This window comes from Passer domesticus, chromosome 2, assembly GCF_036417665.1.
Source record: "Passer domesticus isolate bPasDom1 chromosome 2, bPasDom1.hap1, whole genome shotgun sequence".
Lineage (NCBI taxonomy): Eukaryota > Metazoa > Chordata > Aves > Passeriformes > Passeridae > Passer > Passer domesticus.
The window spans coordinates 27650651-27666902 of NC_087475.1; the positions used below are offsets into that span (position 1 = coordinate 27650651).

General features: G+C 40.6%; 1 protein-coding gene across 7 annotated transcripts in view; it reads left to right on the top strand.

The window, feature by feature from the left end:
- LOC135293567 (septin-10-like) overlaps window positions 1-9989 on the top strand; it is an 82040-nt gene extending 72051 nt beyond the window's left edge. For 5 of the 7 annotated variants that reach the window (XM_064407893.1, XM_064407897.1, XM_064407890.1 and 2 more), the window contains 3 exons: window positions 611-743; window positions 3199-3384; window positions 3605-5380. In XM_064407893.1, the coding sequence (XP_064263963.1) occupies window positions 611-743; window positions 3199-3384; window positions 3605-3748 (463 nt within the window). In that variant the 3' untranslated portion in view covers window positions 3749-5380. Of the gene's footprint in view, window positions 1-610; window positions 744-3198; window positions 3385-3604; window positions 5381-9822 lie in introns of those variants that run through there. The other 2 variants (XM_064407892.1, XM_064407896.1) reach the window with 2 other exon arrangements.
- The last annotated feature ends 6263 nt before the right edge of the window (window positions 9990-16252 follow it).

Consider the following 16252-nt stretch of genomic DNA (forward strand, 5'->3'; position numbering starts at 1 on the left):
AAAGTAACCCTGTGTTTTGGATGTTGAACTATTTAGGAAATTGAAATCATTCTATATTAATGTAATTCTGCCATATTTAAATTTTGACACAAAAAAAAGAGTGCTATATGTTTTGAAGATCCTGTTATTTTCTTCCATTTTCATAAAGGATCAATCAGTTTTTGTTACATTAGTGCTCCAGATTAATTGTTTTTCTATGGTCCTACTTGAAGACTGAGGTTTCACAATGTGGAAATTTTAGGAGATTTTTCTGGCAATTTCAGTGTCTTAATAGTAAGCAACTTAAAGAAGAAGCTTATGCGTGTTGGAGTCAGAAAGGTATAAATCAAGTGTTTAGAACATGAGATGCCTAAATTGTTGTATTTACTTTGAAATGTAAATTGCCCAGGAGCTGTTAGCATAAGTAATTGTACTCAGGGTTGTTTACGTAAATAAAAAAATAGATAAGATGCTTGCTTCTGTTTAGGTTTCTTCTTGAATTTTTATGTGGGAAGTGTAGAAATTAATATTTCAGATGAGTATTAATTGTTTAAATAATTTTCTAGATTGTTGGTTTTCCACACTGAATAAAGCAGCATGCTGTAGAGTTGCTTACATTTTTGAACTTCAGTCTACAGGAAGTCATTGAGGCAAAGAGGCTCGAGTTCTGCCTTGAAGTGGAAAGAAAAGAAGAGGAGATTAAGCAACGATTTGTGCAGAGAGTGAAGGAGAAAGCAGCAATGTTGGAAGAGGCAGAGCAACAGGCAAGCATGCCTGTCTGTCTTGAGTTTGTTTTCTGAGATTTGGAACAGCTAAGTTCTTAACAAAATCACTGGTTGATATTTAGAATTTCCTAATATTTTGAGGACAGTAATGCATTAAATCAAAAGCAGTTTGATTAGACACCAGCAAACAAGAGAATATGTCTTATGAGGAGCAGCTGAGGGAGCTGGGGTTGTTTAGCCTGAAGTAAAGAAGGCTCAGGGGAGAGAGACTTCATAGCTCTCTACAACTACCTGAAAGGAGAAATGTAGTGAGTTTGGGGTTTGTCTTTTCTCCTAATTGCTAAGTGACAACATGAGAGAAAATGGACTTAAAGTTGTGTCATGGGAAGTTTAGACTGGATATTAGGAAAACGTCTTCACTGAAAGGGTTGTTAAGCATTGGAGAACAGGCTGCCCAGGAAAGTGGTGTCACCGTGCCTGGAGGTATTTAAAATATATGTAGATGTGGCACCTGGGGACGTGGTTTAGTGGTGGACTTGGCAATACTGGATTCATGCTTGGACTTGATGATCTTAAAGGTCTTTCCCAGCATACATGATTCTGTGATTCTATAAATGGATCTTGTTTTGGGAAGGCAGGAGCTTATGGTCTGAAGGCATTGGTGAGTAGGTGGTACACATCTGTAGAGTAGGAGTTGATGTGGTCAAGTAAAAGAGTGATGAATGCAATGGTTATGTTTCCTTGTCTTCTATAGAAGTGTGCTGAGAAACATGGTATGCCATAACAACACAGTAGGTGCTTTTGTGCATAGATTGCTCTGTGAAAAACAAGATTTTAGGAAAAAGTCTTTCCTGAGGCTTTTTATCAGAGTTGGCCATGTCTGTTTGCCTGATTTCCAGATTTAGTTATTAAATCTAAGCTCAGCCCTCATGCTGAGAGGTTTGAAAGTGTGTGTGTCTGGTATTCTGTTGGTTTGTTTTGGTTCTGGTTTCAAAATCTCATCTACTCTCAGCTGCCTTAAGGCTGTTTGAAAACGTGGAATATATCTTGGCTCTGTTTTTGAAGATTTAGTCCTGTCAAGCTGGACTAGCAAGATGGGATCTTCTCATCTACTTTCTGCCAGACTCTTATTGTGGTCATGCGTATTTATATTCAAACACTGGTTTAATTGAAATTAGAAACCTGTGTATTTTTATTAATGTTACTTTCTGTATGTCAGTACCCCAGCAAAGCTGTAGCAGGTTTTTTGAGGTGTTCAGGTGCATGTTTTAAATAAGAAGGCAACTTAATTTTTTTTTCTAAATCTGTTAAGACACCCATGCTACTTGTAGAGAAAAAAAATTAGATTCAGTCCTTCTCAGTGTGAGGCTGTTCAATTGGAAGAATGCTTGGCCATGTTCAAAGCAGGTTCAGCAAGGTCTTACCCAGTATCTGTGCTAACCCTTTGATATTTTCCTTGTGTGATATATTCCAAATGGTTTGTGAACTCTGCATATTGCAGAATTATGGATATTAGTTTTCTAAGTTCCTGATGTGGGAAAGTGATCATGCAGTCACTCCTAAAGAACATTTGTCATGTACTCTTGCTGCTGTATTTGTATCTGGAAACTAAAGAAAACCAGGAATTTTTGTTAAATTTCAGATTTCTTTCACATCCTTCATTTAGAGGAGACTTGCAGATACACCTATAAAATTTGTCAGGTCTGCTGTGTACAGCAGGCATACATTTATATTTATATAGCATTTATATATTTTTATATATTTATTGTATATATTATATATATTTATATATTATTATATATAAATATATATTTATATAACATATATATTCTTGTTTGCAAAAGCAGGATTCTAGGAGAAATTGTGTAGGGAAATGGGAAATGAGGAAGGATGAAGTACCCATTTTGTTGTCACATACAACTTCACAGTAGGTTTAAACTCGTTAAAATACATCTGGAAAGAAAAATGCAGTAGTATGGTCAAAAAATGCAGTAGTAATGTCAAAAAAACCCAGTCAAAGAGCTGAAAAGTAGGTAGCTTCTTGCAGCCCACCAGTAACTCCCCAACCAGACTAACTCTGTATACTTATTAATATTTAAATCTGATCAATATACACTTCCCCACTATATTCTGCTTGAGTCATCTTGATTTAATCTGTCTGTTGATAATTGGTTAATCTCTGAAGGCCTCCTTATTTTGATACAATAAAGATACAGTAAAATGTAGTAGGGAATCACTTAGTGCCTTCTATGTTTTCCACCTGTACTTCAAGAGTAGTAGTCTGGATCATGAGAACAGCCTGATAAATGTTACTATTTTTCCGTATTGCTGCTTTTTAATCTTAACGGTTTGGGGAAATAACTGCAATTTTTAACGACTATTAACACAAGCTGACATGGGTTTTAGTGTTATTTTGCAGAGGGTTTTTCTATTGCGATATCACCACCTTGTGTTGCCAGTTGGAAATGTTATTTTTTGTGCTTTCTTTGAATAGGTACTGACTAAATTTGAACGTCTTACGCTAATGCATCAAAAAGAGGAGCTGAAACTAGGGGAAGAGAAAAAACTTCTAGAAGATGAAAAAGCTCTGTTTGTTGAGAAGAAAGCTATCACTAAGTCTGTTCAGTCACAAGTATCTGTCTCTACCCCTGTTAGTTTGAAGACACAAGGACTGCGAAAAGTAAGTGCTGATGCCAGTCATCAGAGAGCAATGAGAAAGTTCTTCACGTTCACTTTTATAACTCAAATTTCAGTAATCATTTAGAAAAGACAGAAGCTCCTATTCTGTGATAAGAAGACAGAAGTGTATAAAATACCCTCATATTTGGATTTACTTTTAGAGTAATTGCTGTAAATTCTATGAGCATTGTTTTGTCTTTCTTTTCTTTTTTCCATGAAAGAAGCAAGATTTTCAACTTGAAGTCCAGTGCTCTCATATCAGAGATGAAGGAGCTATGAATGTTGGAGAGCAGAGCGAGAGGGAGAGTGAGATGGAGGAGTTAGAGAGAGAAATTCACCCAGGGAATTTCAGGAGTAGTATTTGATTGCAGCACTCAGGTTTTGAATGGTAGGGTATGCTAATAGTTTTATGAAGTGGTCTAACTGCTGTTTGGCCCATATTAGCTATGTCTTCCTAGTACAGGTTTTTGAGAGAAGAGATTGTGTTTTTACAGCAAATTTTATCGAAGTGCAGAATATGACCCAATAAAGATTTCACTTTCTTCCCACCCACACACTTATTTCTTTCACCACTCTCAAAAAAAAAAGCTTGAATAAATTGTGAAAATTCAGAAATACTTTCAAAAGTGGTGTCCAGAATAACATGCCCATGATTTATGTAAAAAACATTGAATTAAATACTTATATGTTAAATTAAATTGACTTTAATGTTTTTCTCCTCTAAAACCAAAAGTCAATTAACTTATTAATTTTCTTTCCTGATAATATACAAATTTACTGCAGATAACATTTTCTTAATTAATAACTTCCTGCAATTGAAAACAGATTATTTGGTTCTGAATTTATTTATAACTGCTATATTCTGAAGAACTTTAGAAGCTACATTGGTGCACATATTTCCACAGATGTCATCAAGCTTTGACATTTTTGGGTTGTATGCTAAAAGCCTAATTTGGCTAAAATTTATTGCATTTCAACTACTGTTACCAAATTCATTTTCCTAGATTCCTTTTTTTTCTGGATTTGCATATGAAAGTGGAATTCTTGGTAACAGAAGTCATTATCTGCACTACTTCGAGCAACTCCACTGGTTTAGTTTTATTTCTTCAGATTATGCTAAGTTTATATCCTTGCTGTGGTTTTTCAGTTCCAGGTTTATGTAGTACTGATGACAGAAGACACAACATTGGTAATTTCTCATGAGGAAGCAGTGATTCATGGTGTGCTCTTGAAAGTATAGGAGTTCCAGTTTCTTACTTAAATGTTTGGCTAATATCTCTTGTTGCTGCATTCTGCAAAAGAATAATTTTTAAGCATGATCTGTACACACGCAGTGTGGTGTTACTGTCATTGTCATCACAGGGTTTCTGTTACAGCTCTGCCTTGATACGTGTTTGCCTTACATAAGTGTGCTCAGCTAGCTTTAATTTAAAATGCATTGTGCCAAAGAAGGTGTCCCTGCCACAAGCAGTTCCATTCAGACTATGAACAGTGTAGTACAAAAGCATTCAATGACTATATCCACTACATGCTTCCTAAAGAGTTCTTTTCAAATGGTATTGTTTATTAGTCCACTAAGTGTTATTTAATATAACTATTGACATATTTGAACCACTTACTGATTTTGCTGCTAGATTTTTGTTTATATGGTTTTATGTACGAGCAGTGTTCTAAATTTCAGATACAGTCTTTTTAATCAAAATTTACTGAGATATTTTTGCAATGCTGTACTGTTGCAGGATAGTTCATCTGATATTACTAACTCAGTATGGAAAGTACCTATATTTGATGTTTTTGAGTGTGGTATTCAGTTACAGTTGAAGGTTTACAAAAACTCCGTATTGGTTAAAACACGCTCTAAGTGCGTTGTATGTTTTCAGTAGTCATGATAAGTGATGGGAAACTATAAGAGGTACAGTTCTCTGGAGTTGTGTTGCTTGACTGTTTAAAAATTACATACTAACTTGACAGAAATAAAATAGATTGGTTTTCCCAAAGTGTTACTCTTGGTCTGCTTCCTGTCCCTCATGTGTTATTAAAAAGGAGTAAGATTTCACATTCAACTGAAAAATATGAAAGTTTTACATCTGTTTTCAATATCTTGGATCATTTATTGATTGGGAAAAAATAGGTGATTTGTGTGAACTGTACCACAAGGGCAGTGTGACTTGTGATCTGCTTGTCATATACCACTGTACTTGCCATGTAGTCATGGAATATCTCCAGTTGGAAGAAGATCATAAGGAGTTGGAAGAGACCCTTAAGGTTCATTGACTCTAGCTCTCTGCTCCTTGCAGGACTGCCATAAAATCCAAACCAAATGACTGAGAACATTGTCCAGACACTCCTTGAACTCTGACAGACTTGGTGTCATGACTACTGCCCTGGGGAACTGTTCAGTCACCAGCTCTCACCTTCTGTTTTACTCACACAGTGATGCCATATAATATACTGTATATTTTAGAGGGGTGGAATGGACCTTAAAGATCACCTAGTCCCAAGCCCCTGACATGGGCAAGGACACCTACTACACCAGGCTGCTCAACATTTCATCCAACCTGGCTTTGAATACTGCCAGGGATGGGACATCCACAACCTCCCTGGGGACAACCTCTTCATACCCTCACAGCAAAGAGTTTCTTCCTAGTATCTAACCTAAATTTCCTCTCTTTTATGTACCCATTGTTCCTTGTCCTAGCACTACCTGACAGAGTCCTTCTCTGGCTTCCCTGTAGGCCTCCTCTAAATATTGGAAGGTTTGTTCTACACAACCTTCTCTTCTCTGCACTGAACAGCCCCAACTTTCTCAGCCTGTCTTTGTAGGGTAGGTGCTCCAGTCCCCTTATCAACTTTGTGGCCTTCCTCTGGACTTGCCCCACCAGTTCCATGTTCCATCCAGAACTGGATGCAGGACTCCAGGGGGGGTCTCACAAGAGCAGAGTAGAGGGGCAGAGTCCCCTCCCTTGCCCTGCTTGGGGTGCAGCCCAGGATGTGGTTGGCTTTCTGGACTGTGAATGCACATGGCCTGTGTTGAGTTTGTGTTGAGTTTTCCATGAACCATCACCCCCAGGTCTTCTGCAGGGCTGCTCTCAATCAATTCTCTGCCCAACCTGTACATAAAAGATTGTTTTCCTTCAGTAGCAGAGAAAAGGAATAGATAATGAGACACAAACCCTTCATTGACCAGGAAAGGGTCAAACTGCTAATTCAGTCATCTCTAGAGACAGAGCAGGCTGTTACGTAGGAGGTTAGGAGGAGACACTCATTTAGCCCACACACTCAGCCAACATATGACTTTGTTCAAGACAAGAAAATGGGATAGGGCCAGGCTCTGTGATTGCTCCTTCCTGACCAAAATGTAGCATGATGAAAACTATTTTTTGTTTGACTTTGTACTGTTGACTGGGTCATTTGCATTTGTTGGATTAGAAAGCAGGGATATGCTTTTCTTAGGCGAGGTAACAGCAGAATGAAAATATATTTTTAAAGTGGTTTGGAAGTGTTATGAAGTGATCTTGAACAGAATGTAGTGATGATTGAATGATGTGTGTTGTCAGCACTCAGTTATCTCCTGTGTCCTGTCCCAGCTGCTGATGTTAGTTAGCTCAAGCACAGCTCTTGATGAGTGTTACAAAACTACATCAAAAGACAGATTTAGCTGTCTATAGTCTGGCCACTTTGCTGAGGACAAAGACTGAGAATAGTTAAGCACTGTTTGACCTAGATAGCTCTGTGCCTGGCTAGTGCTAGAGGATGTGCTGTGCTTTGACAGCTGGGAAGCATGAACAGGGACATGTGGTACCATATGACCTGGTCAGATGGGTTTCTGTGCACTTGCACGTGCTGGCCTGCAGGACTCAGCAGCAAATCAAAACTGGTGCAGGCACCTGAGCAGGTCTTTGGAACAGGTGACAGTCAAAGGGAGTTGTTCAGTTGTAGCACAAAAACAGCACAAACTAAGAGAGCTGGTGGGCTTTCCTTTTAATTTCCTTGTATTCATATAACCAGTGGAGAATCATCTGTAAGTGTGGGAGATTCCACTGTTACTTTGTTTAAGTTTGCCCAAAGATGAGATACCAGATAAGAGCACAAGTGCACATCATAGCCTGACAGTCAAATGCAATTCAAAGAATTATAAAGGAGCAACTGACAGTATTGTCTGGAAGTGGAAAATTAATAGTCGTGGTAAATAAAAACATACATGTCTCCTTGTGGTTTACCTTAGCCATGTGCTTTTCAACTGGACACTTCAGAGAGGTTTATCTTGCATGTGTAATAGTTTCAGGACCACATGTTAAGGTCTCTTTATTGTCATGGTACCTTCTGCAGGTGGCTGTAAGATTATTTACACCCTGTACCAATCTGAAGGCTTTTTTTTTTTAAATCATTTTCTTAAGTTTATTTTCCATATATATTTTGTATATTTATTCACAACTGTATCTTTGAAGTTACTTTGCCGGTAACAAGACCCAGCTGGTAAGGAGTTTTATCTTAAATCTGGCTGACGGCTTGGGCTCAAAGAGTTGCAGTAAATGGGGTTACATCAAACTGGCAGTCAGTCATCCCAAAGCTCACTTTTAGGGTCAGTGCTCTTTAATGTTTTTATAAATGAACTGTACATAGGATTTGAATGGGCATTAAGGAATTTTACTGATGATACTAAATTCGGGAAGCTGTGGACTCTGTCTAGGGCAGAGAGGCCTTACAGAGACATCTGGATAGGCTACATAGCTGTGCAGTCCCCAGCTGATGGGAATTAAGAGGAGCAAGTGCCAGAAATTCAGAGGAAGTTCAGACTGAACATTAGGAAAAGACTTTTCACTGGGAGCAGAGTTGGAACAGGCTCCCCAGGACAGTGGTTACCGCACCAAGCTTGTCAGAGTTCAAGAAGCATCTGGAATATGCTCTTAGTCATATGGTTTAATTTTAGGTAGTCCTGCAAGGAGCAGAGACTTGGGCTCAGTTCTTATGGGTCCCTTCCAATTTGAGTTAGTCTATGATTTTAACTTATGGAAACACAAGCCTCTTGTAACAGCAGCAACATAATATTTATATAGAAAGAAGAATACTCAAAAAAAAAAAAGTAATTTTTCAAGGCCCTTGTGAGAAGACTTCTGTAATTCACATTCAGTGAATCACTGCAAAAACTAATTCCGTGTCATTCATGGATGGGTAAAATACCCAGCTGGATTTTTATATACCCAGCTCCATATTTTCTTTAATAAATGTATTTTTTAAAATCCAGACCCCAGCATCAAGGCAGCAAAGCCCTAATAGGTAAATATAGAAACTTGCAGGATTTTAAAGCAGACAAAAAAAAGCTTCAGCAGGATGTTCGCTAGGGTGCGCTCGAAGCACATGGCTTTTGCTTTTTGGGGACAGGACTGTGGCACTGAGCAGCTGTCTCTGGCCCTGAACAGCCCCGTCTACTTAAACCTGCTTTTGTCGGGGGGTTGGTGTAGGTGGGCTCCAGAGGCCCCTTCCAACATCAGCAGTTCCGTAATTCTGTAGCTCGTTTATCACAAACAATTTTTTTTCTTCAAATACTAAGAAAATATTAACTTATTTTCTGTAGAAACAAAGGTGTAAGCACAGAAGGCAACATAAAAGTAAGTGCTGTGAGAGCTCTGAGCTGATGTGGTTGATTATGTGCTAGGGCTTTAAAACGCTGGAAGCAGTCTTTATAGTTTGAAAACCTAAGAGTACAATTGCACCTCATTCTGAGCCAAAATATTTTTAAATTACTTCCTGGAAAGGTGTGAGAAAATAGCATATTTTTCTTGTTGAGAACTACAAGTGAGATGTGTCAGGATGGTTTCTGGGTGACCATCGTGTGAGCTTTAGACTTTCTGAAAAAGGTATTTATGGAGCTACACAAATGTCTTTTGGCAACAGATCTGAGTATCTCTTTATTTTGGGGGTACCTGTACTCGCAGTCATTAAGGAATAACCTGTCTGGGCACTTCAGTGTATTACAGTTTATAAGTGCAATATTCATAAATGAGAAGCCCACCAAACCAATTATTTCAAAATTAAATTCTGGCTTCTGGCAGAAATTTGCCTATCTCTGCTTTTCATATCCAGTGTGAAGGATTTTGATATATTCATATATACAAATCCATACATTTTTGTAAGTGTACATAGACAGATGTACTCACACCTGCTGTTGTCTGTGGATATATGGACCACGCACAGCAAGTGACAGAGGTTAGCTGAGAGTGGGCCTTGGTTTGTGTGGTTCCTCATCAGTTCAAGAGACTATTTCAGTGCTTAACACTTGGTCTGGGTGCCTGCCTGCAGAGTCTGCATTCCCTTGTGCTGGGAGTCAGAAGTCTTTGCTAGCCCATTAGTCTACATACTTCTGGGGGGATAATTGTTCCCACTGAGAAAAGACAGCAGGGCAGAGCTCTCTGCAGATTTTACACCTCTGTCCTCGCAGAGTGGAGATGTGGATTTGTGGACCTACTCTTTCCTCTGGAAGATGTTAACTCCTTCACCCAAGGCTTAGAAGCAGCAGACTGGTGGTCGTCACTCCTTTGAAGAGAAGAGAGAACAATTGGCGTCTTTAGAAGGATGATGAGAAGGTGCTGGTGCCTGCATAGCTGTTTTCCATGGCTTCTGCTTCGGTTCCATTGGTAAGTCTGGGGAAAGGCACAGACTGGGTTCCATTCCCACCTGTGTTAGCAGTGTGAAGATGGTCAGTCCTTTGAGCATCTGGGAAATAATGATCCCAGTGCATTTCTGACAAGGCGTGCAGGCAGACAGGACACACAGAACTCTGTCACAGCCTTTCCTCAAATGCTTGTTACCCCCATCACGTCACGGGGTGACAGGACTCATTTGACTTGCAGGCTCTGGTGAAAAATGTATACCAGGTTAGAAACACAGCAGGCAGTACTGATGCACTGTGCACAGGGCTGCAAAATACCAGTGCAGGTTTGTGGCTGTGTTCACAGCAGATGAATGACATCCAAGCTTTGCCCCAAGGTCAAATCAATATATACCCCTAGTAATTTAAAATGTACAAATATGCTGTGTGAATACGTACATCTGAGAAATAATTCCTTTGCCTGTCCTGGTGGAGTTGAGATTGGCATGTGTGTTTTTTCTCCAAAGTTACAGAAGTTCTTTTTGCCTATCCTAACTTTTCAAGGGAAAAAATCTCTTAGGCGAGTCCCAGTATCTTCTGACTGCTTCTCAATCTTCATTGTATTTATTCTCACAAAATACACCAAGAAGTTAAAAGATACTGCATTGGAAAATGAGATCCACAGTGGGTAGGACTCAGATTTTTAAGCATATTTAATTTTTTTTTTAAAATTTGCACCCACTCAGTGGAGATGAGCCATGGAAGTAAATACATCAGTTTTTAAAGTGTAATTACAGTTCTGCAGGAAATCTGTGATGGACTAGCTACTTGGGCTAACATTCTTTGCTGGTGAAAAGCACAGGCCTCTGCTCACCAAACTTGTAAATGGATCTCAATCCTACAGGTTTTTTTTGACTGGTAAATAAAACAGAAGATCTGCTTAAAAGAGAATGCATTCTGAATTCCGACTGCATTGAGTTAGGTTTATATGAGACCTTGGTTTCCCTAAGTACAAAATTTCAATGCTTTATGCTGTAGCATCTTGATTCCCCAGCCACTTGGGTTTTAGAGAGGAACTCGCATGTTTAACATCTTCAAAACTATAGTGGATTTCTGTGGTGTGGACCTGAAGTGTCTGAGCGTGTCCTGAGTTGGCAGTCCATCTTGCTGGCCTTCTCCAGCTTTATTGAGATGGTAAAGTATGCATTGATTGTGAATGAAAAAAAATTTCCAAGTTTAAGTTCATGTCAGATTTTGCTCATTGCTCCAGTAGAAATATAGTTTCTCAAAAATTTTTTAGTCTGGTGAACAAGTTCATTGTCTGAAGTGTGGAAAAGCTCATTTCATATTGCTTCTCCAAGTTTGGCAGAACAAGGGGCTGGGATTAAACCTCTTCACACTCTGAAATCATATGTGAATATATTTCCTGTGGTTTCCTACAGGACAGGGCTTTCTCTGGTTGCTGAGTGACAGTGATATTTGGGAAGGCAGTTGTTTTGTGTGTGACCTCTTGGAGGCTCTTGGAATCGTCAGAAGTTAAAAAAAAAAATAGAAAAAGCACTTTTAACGAACTCCATCCCAAACTTCTGTTTCTGGGAAGGCAGCACTCTGGCCCTGGGAGATGGTGCTTGCCAGAAAGCCCTTTGTAAGCTCCTGTCTCAGTCAGACCTCAGACTCATCCCTGACCTCGCTGGTCTGGCTTTGGTAGGGCTAAAAATAGTTCAGTTTAAGAATCTAGTCATTGAAAATATGGTCACAGAAACTAAAGGTCACAGTAACCTGAGGGCACTGCTGATAATATTCTTGCTAAGTGAAATGTAATTATGGTGGGTGGCACAGCAGATTGCCCCAGTAAGGGCTTGCATGTAAATTGTGTGTTTTGAGTGTGCCATTCTGTGCCTGCGAGGTCAGGAGTGTTCCTTGAGAGTTTTGTGGGATGATACAAATGGAGTTTGTATATTGGCAGAACTTACTGGATCAAAAAGTAAAGATAGTGCATTGCAAGCTGTGAATTAACAATTGATGACAACAGTTATCTGAGGTTGCTGTCACTTCAAGTAGGCAAATAAAGGAATTACAGCCTAATATGCCTGTTGCTGAAAGCCTTGTTTGGAAATTTGCCTGGATAGGATGTTTAAAAAAAAAATACAATCCCTATGTACTTCCAAAAGATTATTTATACCTTTAAAATTTTTATAAGGTGCAATAATACAAATGTCATATCTCAGAATGTAATACCTGAAGCAATAAATTCCCTGCTCTCTTAACAGAAAGACAAAACCCACATGCAAAAGTTTCTGGGCCCTGCCTTGTGCAGCCTGGGAGGTTGCAGGTGCATCGGTGAGTTTAACTGGATAGGAAAAAGAAAGTATTTCCTGTTTGATATGAAATGAAGTTACTAAAAATGGCAAGCAGGCCATCCAAAGCTGCAGAGGATTTACAGATGTGATTTCAAATAAATTAATTTTACTCTGGCCAGTACTTAGTTAAGACTGCACAAAGACTACAAAATTATCCCTAATCTTGTAACTGTGGTAAATGTAAGAGACACACCAACTGGAGTGTCCTCTGGATGTGTATTTTTGTATCATCCTTAATCTGCTCATGTTTGATAGTTAGATAGTTAATGACTTACTAAAAGGATACTTTAAATAAAATGTTTTCATGTAGCTTCACAGAAAAAAAGTAGATACGAGGCTCAGGACTTCCGTGTTTTGAAAAACCAGATCTGTTTGCAGGAAAGACTGGTTTTTAGAAAAGGTTAGAATTGTCTTGGAAATGTAATTTCTTTGAAATTAGGAGGGAAAGGTGTATTGTGGTTGCTGTCAGTCTGGGTTTCTCTGGATCTTCTATTTGGTACATTTTTGGGTTTATTTCTTCACTTTGTATTTTAAAGGCTCTTTTATGGAGGCTGCCAGTGAGGGGTGCTACGTGATCACCCCAGAGATGATGGAGCTCCTGCATCTGTGTCCTGCTGCCAGCCAAAAATTATGTTTAAGCATAAAAACAAACCCCCAAGCAAATGAAAGCTGTGAAAGCCTCACTTTATAAAGCGAACATTAAAGGATTGTCAGGATTTTACTCCTCAGAAGCAGCCAGAATGGAAATCCTCAGGCAGTTTGTACTCTGTGAGAGTGGAGTGGCAGGAAGGGCTCAGCAGCGTGGGATGTAAAAACTGTCTGGCAGGGATGAGGTTTTCATGAGCAACCCAGGGGCAGAGAGGAGAGTGGCTGGGGCAGGCATGGAAAATCCTGACCTTCCCAAGGTGGGGAGTTTGATACAGTATGTTCTAATGCTTGGATGTGGAAGACTCTTGAGATTTTTCTGTCTCATCTTAGTTGTCAAACACACAAGAGATTATTTTGATTTAAACCAGTTTAACAGTGTATTTTATCGTTGCACATTTTTATTTTCTTTTAATTCTAGACATAACAGTATATCCTTCCCCTTTCATCTTAGCCGCTTGCTCACTAAATCTGGTGAAGGTTCTCAGCCTTAAAGCTGAAAATGTGCATTACCTAGGTTCAAAAGAATGCTCTTTGGTAATATACTCCGTGGTTTACATCCAAAAAGTACCCTTCAAAGTAAAAAGTGCACAGCTGATGTCCCTGTCCTGCTGTGTTGACACTGGAGCTGGAAGGCACCTTGGCTCTGTCAGGCACTGTGCAGATGCTCACTGCTTCCTGTGGTGTCTGAGGGTAGGTTTGGAAGTAGATCAAAGTAGAGATTAAAAGTGCAGCTATAACCAGGTAAGACAACAGGAAACTCCCTATTTTAAAGAAACAACTTCCATCTGGGATTTCTGATGTGATTTCTTTTGGTGTTGGAGTGGGTGATGTCTGATCCTCTTAAGGAGGGGCAGTAGGACAAGAGTAGTTCTGTTGCAGCAAATATTAGAGACAATGGAAGAAAAAAGTTCACCAGCTGAGTTTCAGCAGTGGCAGGAGTAGTATTTTCTCTCTGTCAAAGGCAAGACTTGAGTCCTGGCTCCTACAGAGCGCGGAAGAGAAAAGCTTTTTCTTTCTGAACAAAACCCAATGAAATAAAGTATGTAACTTCATTTCATTCTGCACAAACTGCTCCTCTGGACACAATGAAACATTTTGTTCTCTGGCACAAGAGGGTCAGTGTGGTCTTAACACTCATCTGCTGTGTGAGGTTTACCTTTGAAACTGCTGGAGGGGATTTGTTCAGGGCTTGTGTGTTAATGCCTTGGGCATCCCGATGATGCTCTGGGGTGAACAGGATCTGGGCTAGGCAGCAAGGGACCCTGCTTATGCCAGGTGGCCTGCAGGATGCCTGAGCCTCAGCCATGCTTGGAGGCTGGAGGAACATCTTCAGAGCCTGATGGAACTGGTCTGTCTTCACTTGGAAAGAAATGAGGGCTGTCACTACCTCTCTGCCCTTCAGATAAATGTCCCAATTCCTCAGCTGGTGGAAGCAGGAAATGGGCTGATTTTCAAAGGATATTTTTGCTTTGGGGCTAATTTTCAAAGAATTTGGCGATTAAACCTGAGCCTTTTAGCAAAGAGAAAAATAACCTGTATCTCTTTCTCAGTTGGTTCCCATTCCAGCACCAGCTTGCTTTTTCTTTCCATGCTTCTCTGTGATTTCTTTTGTAGGTCATAAGGGTCTTATCCCCTTGCCTTAGTGTCTGCAGCCTGCCAGGGAGCTGCTGGCAGCAGGGCTGATGCAGCTGTGCAATCTGCCCTGGAGGGATGGGCCTCTTCTCTGGGAGGCTCGTGGTGATTAACTGCAAACTTTTGGTTAATGTAATGCAAATGCAGCATGGACAAGAAGCAATATTTGCCATCTTTTTGCAAAAGTTTTGAACATAGGAGTTTGCTGAGTTCTGCTTGGGAGGGTTTGCTCATTATTTATCAAATCAGCACTTTTTTAGGCATTGCTGCACACAGTCTGTCACATCTGCAGCACAGGACTGTGTGCCATGGCCCCCAAAGCAAAGCAGCAGGAAGGGAGGAAGCTCTGCAGTACTGGTGGCACCTTTCTGGTGGCTGCAGTGAGGCTGCCTGTGGCCCCCTGCACCGTGGTTCTGAGCAAGGCAGAGGTTTTTGCCCGAGGGCAGGGAGGGATTTCTTCATCCTTCCCTGTAGACAGTGCTATCCCAAGATCAACTGTGAGGAAATTAAATATAGATCTCTATGTCCTTAGAATTGCACCATGACCCCATGCTTTTAGTGCTGTGTAATTCCCACTGAGAAAAGCTCTTCCAGACTCCTGTTTGGTCTCTTTCACACATGCACAGCTCATTCTTCACCTCTTGCTTTGTAGGCATATATTAACCTTTGCTTTCTGAGTGCCTCTTCCATGAAATGTCTTGGGGTTTGATTATTTTCCTCAGGCATATTGGCTTGCACCTTCTCCATGTTATTCTTATCTTTTGGCTGTGCAGTAAAGTTTTCAGGCCCTGTTGTATCATTTCTCTGTGCTCGTGGCTGTAACACCTCCTGGCTCCATATTGGCTCCAAATGCAGCATGCTATTTCCTATAAAGACTAATGAGAAGACATCAGCTTGACATCAGCTCGGATGTGTGCCAGGACACTACTCCCCACTGGGCTGCTCCTCTGCTGTGTGCCCCGAAGGAATGAAGCAGTGACATCCACGGGTGCTTGTCTGACAGCCAAGGGTGTGAGCTGTGCCTTGTGCTCCTGTTGAGGAGTGTGGCACAGCTGGCTCAGCTCTGGGCAGCTGGGTGGGCATTGGGGCTGGGCCATCCGCAGCCACTGGCGTGAGCAGCTGGGTTAGCCCGATGGATCCCTGAGGAGTGGGAGCTCTCCAATCCCTCCTGACCCAGCCTGGAACCCTGATGCAATGAGTAGACAGCTCTACTGGAAGTGTTGATATCAGAGAGAACTTTTAGCTTTGCAGGTGCTTGGAGATTCCAGACTATCTGTATAGCAGTGTGTTTATTTAGTGGCATGGCAGCAGCCCAGCCAGGGGCACTGAGCAAAAAGCATCAGTGGTTAAAACTTTAAAGTGGAGGAAGCTGTAGTATGGAGAGAGAGGGGATGAACTTGGAATTTAACATTCTTCCCTGTGTGAGGTCACTTGGTTTGTTCAGCCAAGTGAAGAGGAGACTGAGGAGAGATCTCACATCTTCCTGCAGCATGTTCACAAGGGGAAGCAGAGGGGCAGGCACTGATCCTTTCTCTCTGGTGACCAGTGACAGGACCGGAGGAAATGGCCTGAAATTGTGTCAGGGGAGGTTTAGGTTGGATATTAGAAAAAGGTTCTTCACCCAGAAGGTGGTTGGGCGC